The sequence below is a fragment of the Xenopus laevis genome, chromosome 7S (genome assembly GCF_017654675.1).
Source record: "Xenopus laevis strain J_2021 chromosome 7S, Xenopus_laevis_v10.1, whole genome shotgun sequence".
In the NCBI taxonomy this organism is placed as follows: Eukaryota; Metazoa; Chordata; class Amphibia; order Anura; family Pipidae; genus Xenopus; species Xenopus laevis.
In genome coordinates, this window is record NC_054384.1 from 93,548,209 (window position 1) to 93,559,240 (window position 11,032).

Sequence of the window (11,032 nt, forward strand, 5' to 3'; positions counted from 1 at the left end):
CTAGGGGTGTAACTTTGGGGGGCCGGGGGAGGGGGTTTGTTGTTTGTGCCAGGGCTGTAAATGACATGTTGTTCTCAACGAGGCATATCAGAAATAACTATAGTAAACTGTGTGCCATGGGTATATATATACATGTACTTATTGAACTTATTCAGCTCAGAAGTGTTACATAATATCATTATTAATATTATTAATATCATTTTATCATATTAATATTATTTTTTTCTGCTTACCTTGCATCCTGATTCAGGTGTCCTCTGGCTGTCGGTGATCTCTGAGTTTCTGTACATTATCCTGCTAAGCCTCGGCTTCCTGCTCATGTGTTTGGAATTCTTCTCCTCCAGTAATTTTATCGATGGGCTTAAAATTAATGCATTTGCCGCCATCATCACTGTGCTGTCAGGTACTCAGTTCTTACATGTACAGGCACATGCCATGTATGTGGTCACACTGTTGATATTACGCTGTTGGTACAGGTATGGGAGCTGTTATCCAGAATGATCCGGACCTGGAACTTTCCATAATTTGGATCTTTATACCTTAAGTCTACTAGAAAATCATGTAAACATTAAATAAACCCAATAGGCTGGTTTTGCTTCCAATAAGGATTAATTATATCTTAGTTTGGATCAAATACAAGGTCATGTTTTATTATGACAGAGAAAAAGGAAATCATTTTTAAAAATTTGGACTATTTAATTATAACGGAGTCTATGGGAGATGGCTTTTCCGTAATTTGGAGCTTTCTGGATAACGGGTTTCTGTTTAAAAGATCCCATACCTGTACTGGGAAGACCTCTGATTATTCCTTAATTTAATTCAAACTTGGGCAGTGTGAAATTGTGCCATCTGCTTAGTTTAAATAGAAAGGTCGGTATAGCATACGTGCAGAGTCTACACTTGTTTTACTGCATGAGGCGTTGTAATTGACCCCACAAATATGAAACAGATTCATTTATGTGGGGTCAATTACAATGCCTCATGCAGTGTGCAAAGTCAAATAATGGCCCCAATAGGCCACTTTATTGCCCTTCGCTGCGTGGGGCATTGTGCCAGGTATTTACCTATTTGCGGAGCTCTTTTGTGCACTCTGTTTAGGCTGCACTCGAATAAAAGGGGGCAGATTGGGGAAGGTGTGTTGGCGAAAACCCTCCCGCCCCTACCGTGCAGATTATTCAGAAAAGAAAGGTACAGAGTAGCAGGAGACAAAGGCCTTATTGGGGCCCTGTTATTACCACCTGCTTTGAGGTATTACCAAACTTCACCTTCTAACGTTGCTCTTTGCATGGAGTATGATCTGGTCTGATCTGGTGTTCCATGCAGGGAGCAGTACATTCCTGGGAGCAAGTCCTTAGTGGATAAACACTAAAGGGCAAGTGTTTGCACCCCTTAGTGCTTTTGTACCCAGGAGTTTGGTATAATGACCCTTATAGTATTCATCAGAGTGTTCTTCACATCTGACCTAATTTGTCTACATTTTTGTGTGGCTGGACATAGACTGCAGTTGTTGGATATTGGTTATACATCGCATTGCATCAGTACAGTCACCTAATCAGACCTATAGCAAAATCTATTCCACAAATATCACACGGGACATTCTTTTACAAACTTAAAGAATGGACTGCCATTTAAAGGGGAAGTAAAATAATACATCACTGTTAACCCACTTCAACACAGGGTGTCCAATTTGGAATATTCGAATCTACTAAACTATAGAGTTGGGTTTTGTTGCTTGTTTTCTCCGTTGACTTAGGCGCTGATCCGTTTTTTATTCGTGGAACACTTTTACAGCCGAGAGACTGGAATAGGACCGGCAGGAGTTAACGATACTAAAAGGACTAACTTTTTTCCTCCAACCCCTTTTTTCCTTTTATATACTATAGCAAAATCTGCTCGGTTGCTGTTGGTAACTGCACTTGTGCAATTTAGCACTTATAGTATGTTTGTAAATTACACCCTCTGCCTTGGCTGCTGTTTGTTGTACAAGAAAACAGATTTTGTTTTCTCATTAGAATAACAGATGTGCACTGCACAAAAGGGCTCTGCAAATGGGTAAATACCTAGTGCAGGAAGAAGGAAGCAAATGTTGCCAGTTGGCAAGCGCACTATGAGCCGCAGATAATGGAAGTGCACTAGAGCCAAGGTTGTAATCATGGAAAAAGTAGCCAGAGACCTCTAACACCCCCAGCACTTTATATTCTCAGAATTCATGTGAATGTGCAAATATAAAACATGTTTTACACCTGGGATACAATCTTATTTTTATTTTCTAAATTAAGGTTGGTATCCATCTTATGTATCTACTGTCATTTGAAATGTATCGTTCGTTAACAAAAGCCGGCCTAAGGCTAGAGCCAGACAATATGGATTCTGTGCGGGTGGAGAATGCCTGGCTGCTCCCCTTCTCTTTTCTGTAGGCAGGGCTGATTTTGGGGCAAAATGTGTTTCAGCGCAGAAATCTGCTGCACAGAGCAGAGAAGCAGATCGCAATGTCTAGTCATAGCCTAACACGATCAAGGGTCGAATTTCGAATTCATGTGAGTTTTTTTTTAACTCACAAGTTCCTGAGGTGCCAATTATGGACTGTGATTGGCCATTTGGTAGCCCCTATGTGGACTGGCAGCCTACAGGAGCTTCTGATTGGCACCTGGTTTTTATGCAACCAAAGCTTGCCTCCAAGCCTCGAATTCAAAAATTATCACCTGCTTCGAGGCCACTGAGAGCAACATCATAAATCATAAATCTCAATGAATGGAGTCAGCTTAAAGTAAAGGCTAGGCTTATAAGAGAATATTTCTTAATATTTCTCTAGTGCAGTGGTCCCCAACCAGTGGCTCATGAGTAACATGTTGCTAAACAACCTCTTGGATGTTGCTCTCAGTGGCCTCAAAGCAGGTGAATATTTTTGAAGCTACCAAATGGCCAATCACAGTCCATAATTGGCACCTCAGGAACTTTTTGCATGCTTGTGTTGCTCTCCAACTTTTTTTACATTTCAATGTGACTCACGGGTAAAATATGTTGGGTAGCAGGGCTCTAGTGACTGTCTGGGAGTATCAATAAGGTGCACACTGCAGCCTCTGAGAAATCTAAAGAACAAGACTGAATCTTTCTTAGAGTGGTGGCACACGCTCCGATTGGGGAGATTAGTCGCCCATCTGAATGCCATCCGTGTGGGTTGACATTTGGATCACATTCTTGCCAACAGGTAAGGATTTTCAGGGAGATTAGTCACCCAAAGAACAGGAGATTTGTTGCTGTGCGACTAATCTCCCTGGAATCTGCACGTGTGCCACCACCCTTAGTGTTCTTTTGTAATGCTGAATTGATTGTGTTCATGTTGATAAGTTCTCTTTTTCTATCTAGGCCTTCTAGGAATGGTAGCACATATGATGTACATGACGGTCTTCCAAGTAACTGTCAATCTTGGTCCAAAGGACTGGAGACCACAAACATGGTACTATGGTTGGTCCTTTGGGTAAGAGGCTTAATTAATGTAAATGAAATAAAATGAAAATGTATGAGTATATGTCCAGAAAGTACATAATCAGCACATCACACAAAACCCTATAACAGAGGAAAAACCAGACACAGATCAGCAGCAGTGTAATGTACAAGTGAGAATAGGGCGCAACCAGACAGAAAGAGATTATAGGTAAAGCTGGATATGAAACAGAGATAAGGAAAACAGATGGGATACAGTAACTAATTTCTGAAAGACTTACAGACACATCATCTAATTTAAAGCACAACTAAATCCTCCCAAAGGATTAGGCTGGAAATGATGTTCCTTATGCAAAAAGCTTAATGTACCAGCCCAGTGACCCGACAGTCTAATAACCTTGAAATCCCATTCCTTCAAACTGTCACCAGTCTGATGACAGTTGGTCATATTTCTGCTATTAGTGACACTACACATGACCGCCACAACCACCCCTGATCTTCCTTAGACACACCTGGTGCTGTTATCACTTGGGGGGGTTAGTTTTGGAAGCATGTATTCTCACTGTCTGCACCTTCAGAGCATCAAAGCTGATCATTAATACAGTACAGGCATGGGACCTGTTATCCAGAATGCTTAGGACCTGGGGCTTTCCAGATAAGGGATCTTTCTCTAATAAGGATCTCCATACTTTAAGTCTAGCATTTAAATATTAAATACTGTAAGCTCACTATGAATTGTTTGCCTTCAATAGGGATTGGTTATATCTTAGTTTGGATCAAGTACAAGTGTTTTATTATTACAGAGAAAAAAGAAATCATTTTTAAGTATTTGCTTAAAATGGAGTCTATGGGGCAAATTTATTAAAGAGCGAAGTGACTAACGCTGGTGTAACTTCGCTAGCGAAGGAGATATACTCTAGCGGTACTTCACTCCCTAACGCCTGGCGAAGTTGCACTCTTGCGAATGGACGTAACTACACAAATTCACAAAAATGAGGATTTTACTGAACGTTACCTCCTGCGCTAAACTTGCCTTCGCCACCACAGACAAGGCAAAGTGCAATAGAGTAGATAGTACCAAAAAACAATGGTGTTTTTTCCTTTTTTCAGGATGATAGGCTGCAAAAGAGCGTCACTTTTTTTTAGGGTAACCGGCTTCCCCCCTACATTTCCTAACATATGGCACATAAACTATACACTGGGCTCATGTGTAGGGCAATATAACAACTTTATTTTATTTTATTAAGGTTTCCCGGGCTTGTGTAATGTAATGTATTTGCTGCAACATATACGTCCATTCAACTTTAACTTCCCACCGTATGCAAATTAGGCAACGCTAGGGCAACTTCGCTTTGCTTGGCACAGTAACGCTAGCGCAACTTCGCCAGTGTTTGGCGCCCTGGATGCAACTTCGGATTATACTGAATTAGTGTTTTCCTGGCAAATCTATGCCTGGCAAAGTGTTGTGCTGTGAGCGAAGCCGTCGCTGGCGAATTTTTGGAGATTAGTAAATTTGCCCCTATAGGAGAATACCCTCCCATAATTTCTGGCTTATCAAAACAAATGAATGTAAAACTGCTTAGAGTACTTTCTCAAGATATTAGTAAGTCTTCAGAAAATGAAGTTAGTGAGCAGAGAAGAGTCATCTGAGGTTTCTCTCTGGTCAGTTCTAAGTGCAGTTGTGAGCAATTTGACATTCATTTGTTTTGAGGCTTTGCGATTACTTTAATGTATATTATTTAGTCCAAGTTTATGTTCCTGTCCTGCATTATTGGCCTTGTTTCACTAGCCCAGGATATATGCTGTATATTTCCATGTATATTCTTTCAGTGTATTATCGATTAATAGGTAGAACTAGATTCTTTCTTGCTTTAAAGGAGAATTAAAGCTCCCCCTCCCTCCCGCAGGATCTTCTCCTTTAAACCACATCCCATTATATATTTCCTCTTATTAGCCTCTTTTTTCACTAATAAAGGGAGGGCATCACAGAAATTGAAAATTCAGCTCAAATACAAAGAGCATATTATATTGGATAACAGTTGTTAGATATTTATTATGTGATCAAAACATATCAGGGGATGCTGGGAGCTTTCATTTAACAACAACTATAGGGTCGGACAGACACCCCTTACATGGGCCCTCAGCCTTCCTGCATTTCCAGCCATTATTAAATTTCGTTCATTTACTTCAGAAAGGGTTACAAATGCATTGACGTATTTCAAATCCTTTCTTGCGCTGAGAGGGTTACTCTGTAGCGTTGGCAGGCTGGCAAAGTAATCATCTGAGCCCACGTAGCTTAAATATTAATAAAAAGAATCCTTTTGTGCAGTCTGTCTGGGTTGGTTATATCCATAAGCTTATATCTTTGTTTTCCTGTTCCTGGCAGCCTGGCCTGGCTCTCATTCACCCTCTGCATGTCGGCCTCTGTGCTCACGCTCAACACTTACACCAAGACCATCCTGGAGTTCAAATACCGCCGGAGGCTCTTCGAGAAGAACGTGCGCGAGTGCAATCCCTTCCTGGACCCAGAAATGGTGAGGTTCCTCTGGGAGAAGTACATCTTCTCGGTCAGCAGCACAGTAGAGGACCCATTCAACTGGCACAAAGGATTTGGGAGCCCCATATTCGTAGATATTGGAAGCATCAATGACCTCCCTGGTGCTGTTAAAGAGTTGGAAAGAGGGGCGGAACTGGAGGACGATGGTGATCAGTGCTAGACTAGAGATACTACCAGCTGTACAATGTAAAAGTCTAAGCATCACTTCTAACACACTCTTACATGTACCAATAAAGCACTTCATTCTTTTCAGGGAAGTCCAAGGCTTTAATGGACCTCTATCTTTATGGAGAAATTCATGCACGCCAATGAAGAATTGCAGTTAAGCACATATTTTGTTATAGTTTCATTTATATAAACAATGGAATGTTGGGTGGCACAACTGGCTGGGAAAATAGAACCCACCCAAAAGTAAGCGCGGGGGGGGGGGTCATGTAGTAACATGGGCACTGAGCCTTTCGTATCACTTTTGCAGCCTAGGACTATAGCTGCCGGTCAGAGAAGTTAAAAAGAGTTATTGTTATTTTAAGGGCTAAACTCCCTTTAAAGGAGAACTAAAGCCTAACTAAAGAAGTAGGTAGAAATATTGTACATGGTGTTTTGTGCTTCTGTACCAGCCCAAGGCAACCACAGCCCTTTAGCAGTAAAGATATGTGTCTCCAAAGATGCCCCAGTAGCTCCCCATCTTCTTTTCTGCTGATTCACTGCACATGCTCTGTGCTGCTGTCACTTACTGAGCTTAGGGACCCACTCACAATATACAGTACACATAGAATAGAAATGTCACAATATAAGGCTGATTAGTAATTAATACAGATAATTACTACATGGTAGCACAGAAACCAGTGCAATTAGCATCAGAATTTAATAATCAGCCCTGTAGCATCAGCTTATATTACAGACCAACCTCATTTGCTGCTTGATAATTTGTGATGACCCCTAAGCTTTGCTTCTCAACAGCTGCTCAGAGCCCACTGAGCATGTGAGTGTCACAGACACTTTCCAAGATGGTGACCCCCTGTGACAAGTTTGAAGTCCTGGATCATTGCTGCTATTGACAAGCTGAAACTTTAGCCTTGTGCAATAAGTTCAGTATATAAAATATGGCATTTCTAGCCACATTCAGAGTTGGTCTAGTTTTCTGGAGGCTGCCTATAATTTACCCTACTGCTGTGAGCACAGTAAATCTAGGAATAACACAGGGCTTCCCTGCAATGCTATTACCCCAGGCAACTTACTTTGTGTCAGGCTTTTTTAATGTCAATATCCAGACCTATTCCCTGGCTTACTGTATGGGTACATCAAAATGTACAGGACAAAGACAGTAAATAGCGGTAAAGGGGCCCATAGAAATAAGCGGATTAAAGGAAACTATACCTCAAACAATATATTGCATAAAACAGTTCATAGATGAAAACCTGCTTCATGTAAATAAAACATTTTCATAATAATATACTTTTTTTTAGCAGTATGTGCCATTGGGTAATCATAAAGAGAAAACTGCCATTTTAAGAAATAAAGGCCGTCCCCTGGGATCCTACAATTCACGGTGCACACAAACAAACCAAATAAACCATACATGTTAGGTCACATGAGCCAATTAACAGACAAAGTTCTTTCTTTTGCTCCCACACTTCTTCCTGTTACAGTTAGAGCTATAAAATGTTTACTTATTTTTTACTAAAGGCACCACATACACGGGACGATAAAAGCTGCAGACAGGCTGAGTCTGCAGGTTATTAGCCCATGTGTGGGGCCAACCCGATAGGCGGCCCTGATCGATATCTGGCCGCAAGTCGGGCAGATGTTGTTCGGGCAGGGTAAAAAATTTATGTTTGTTGATACGGTCCCACGATCCGACCGCCCCTATTGCCTCAATGGTGATCTGATCGTTGGGCCATAGGACCCATGATCGGATCAACCCGATATCGCCCACCTCAATGTGGGCATATCGGGGAGAGATCCGATATGGCCACCTTTAGAATGTAGATCCATTTGAGAAATATCTATGATAATCCCTGTGCTATATGAGTATAGATGATATTATATGTATTTTATCATTTTCTTTAAAGCTGGCCATACATTATAAAACCTCCCAAACGAGTGAACCTTCCCCCCCATATGCCCACCTAAGCTGGTAGATATTGGTCTAATGGCATTATTAAGCCCTAGGGCCAAACAATCATTTTACAATAATGGGAGTACAAGCTGTCATAGCAAGGACCACATCAATGAGCCAACGCGGTCCTTAATCCAGCGGAAAAAATCAAACCTGCCTGAAAATTGTCCAGATGGACCATTGCAGTGCCCCATAAATGGGCAGCTAATCTACTGAATCGGCTTGAAGGTCCTAAATCAGCATCTTAAATCTGCCCATCTTTTGCCACCTTATGGCTATAGATGGACAAAGCACCTAGCCATAATCCACAGAGTACACATATGCAACCTACAGTCTTCCAGATGTGGAGCTGCAGCTCCTTAAACCTCCCCCTCCCCAGAAGTCTAATAGAAGGGGTTGGGAGTGTGAGTTCATCAGCATCTGGAGAACAAGTCAATGCCCAGAACTGACTCCTTGGCTAGGCCCCCCTTACTATGTTCCTGCACAGGGGCGTAACTATAGAGGAAGCAGACCCTGCGGCTGCAGGGGGGCCCAGGAGGTATGGGGGCCCCATGAGGCCCTAATTCATATACAATTTCAATAAATATTGGAGAAACAAGTCAACCTCTAAACATTTTGAGGCCTGAAAAATAATTTGCTGTGGGGCCCAGTAATATCTAGTTACGCCACTGTTCCTGCACAAATAAGCACACGTAGTAACGTCCACAGTGCACGGTCACTATCTTCAGTGGGGGGTGGGGGACCTGGAACAGAGGTAGAAAGAAGGAAGAAGTACATGCCCAGCACCCCCTCATCTTTGTGCCCTAAGCACGTGCATCTTCTGCTTATCCCTAGTTCCTGTCCTGTTAGAAACCCTCAGTGAAAAAAGAATAAACTCACATTCGACTTGCATTGCATTAGGAATGGAAATATTTTATTTCTTCATAAAAAAGTATTTGCCAATATTTATGAACTGAAGACTCGGCGTCTAACCTTAGATCATGGGAAATGCAGCGTCTCACAATCTGTGCCACTGGATTCTTGATATGTACAAATGCTTAGATTTAGCTACAGAGATGACAGCCATTGTGTCGTGAGCTATTACAGTAAATGCTAAATGACACGCTAATAATATATAATTAGAACCTTTGCTAAATGCCTATTAATACGATTGCCAGAGTGGAGCAGAAACGCTGCACTTTTTATTATGAACTGTCATACTGTAGCTACTCCTTACTACACAATCCTCTTTTCACCCCTGGTTTATAATCTTCAATATTTGGGTGGTGGAGAAAATGAGTTATATATTTGTTTTATATTTGCAGGGGGCTTTCTGCTTTCTTTGTCTGTTCCATACGTTTTGCAGACACTTAAGGAATTGTCCACTGGGCCTGCAGTCGAGCTGTTCCATTTGAGAAAAATCATTAAACATTAAGGGGCAAGATTTATCAAGGGTCGAATTTCGAGTTTATGGGAGTTTGAAATTCTTTAAAAAAAAAAACGACCAATCAAAATTTAGAAGAAAAAAAAAAAATCTAATTTTTTAAATTCGGGTGAATGGGATCGACCCACAATCTCGAATCAATTAGATTAGTTTTTCACTGAAAAAAACCCGCTTTTCAGGATGCCTCCAAACAACACCAAATTGATTCCAGGATGTCCCCCATAGGCTTAAACAGCAATTCGACAAGTTTTAAGTGGCGAATAGTCGAATTTGAATTCTTAAAGGGCCAGTACATGATAAATTTCGAAATTCAGATGAAAATTTTTTTAAAAACTCAAAACGAATTTTAGCAATTCTCTAGTCTAAATACACCAAAATAAACTCGAAAATTCAAATTTTTGAATTCAAAATTTTAATTTTGACTTCAATCCTTGATAAACCTGCCCCTTACACTTTTGGTGGCAACAGACCCCAGGAAACTCACAAGGTTGTTTCTTTGAGTGCTGGTGTCTAAAATCTTCTAAAGCTCAGAAAGCAATATCTTATGTAGAGTAGACTTAGCAACCTGTCTTGTATTTCATGTTGGCAGTTGGGTCTTGGGTGCTGGATGAGGCAGAAGGGGTGGCAATCTAACCCAAACAAATGATAAGGTTCTCCTGAGGTTGTATTTAGTTACTTCTCATAAAAGCCAGGTTTACTCCTTTTGCGGATCCTAGATTCTTCACACGGTAAGGGGATAGGGGCACCTGAATATTTTCTCCCAATGTAAGGAGTTTCTGGATTTGACTGTACAATATGGTACATTTAATACATACCATATATACTCGGGTATAAGCCGAGTTTTTCAGCACCCAAAATAAGCTGAAAAAGTCTACCTCGGCTTATACTCGAGTCAGTTAAAAATTACCTTACCAATTGGTCCGTCTGGGTGCTACGATCGCTTTTGCACCAGTATGTAATTGGCAGCAGTGGGCCCACTGATTCACGCATCCGCCATTCTGCGCAGCGGGCTCATCGCTTCTCGTATCAGTCATTCTGCTTCCACCCATAGCTGCCTGCCAGTACTTCTCTGGTTGGAGCCGAGCTGCCGCCTGCCGAGGAGAGGACCCTGTTCGTCACATGATCGCAGATGAACCCTCCCATGCTGTTAAGCGATTGGCTGCAGTGTGCCTGCACATAAAATCTACGTTTGAGGCAGGAGGCAGCCAATGTAACCTGTCCCCACATGTGCATTCTATTAGGTGCAACTTTCAACTGCGACCAAGCACATTGTGGTACCTTGGCTGTGTGATCATCACATCAGTTCAACAGCAGAACAGTCGAGCTCTCCAGTCTCCCAGGTGGCACAACATACCTAACTTAAGGATTTTACTGGCTGGCCTGCTGCAGAATCACAGAAGTTGGCACAGGTACTGACTAGCTGCTGCATTTCTCACCCTAGGCTTATACTCGAGTCAATAAGTTTTCCCAGTTTTTGTAGGTAAAATTA

The 11,032-nt window shown here is 41.6% G+C and overlaps 1 protein-coding gene across 3 annotated transcripts in view; it reads left to right on the top strand.

Annotated features, from left to right (window-relative positions):
- The window catches only part of gsg1l.S (GSG1-like S homeolog), a 43,647-nt gene extending 37,389 nt beyond the window's left edge, over positions 1-6,258 (top strand). The window contains exons 4-6 of one of the 3 annotated variants that reach the window (XM_041570504.1): positions 251-403; positions 3,367-3,478; positions 5,831-6,253. In XM_041570504.1, the coding sequence (XP_041426438.1) occupies positions 251-403; positions 3,367-3,478; positions 5,831-6,161 (596 nt within the window). In that variant the 3' untranslated portion in view covers positions 6,162-6,253. Of the gene's footprint in view, positions 1-250; positions 404-3,366; positions 3,479-5,830 lie in introns of all 3 variants that reach the window. The other 2 variants (NM_001093431.1, XM_041570505.1) reach the window with 2 other exon arrangements.
- Positions 6,259-11,032: the final 4,774 nt, after the last annotated feature.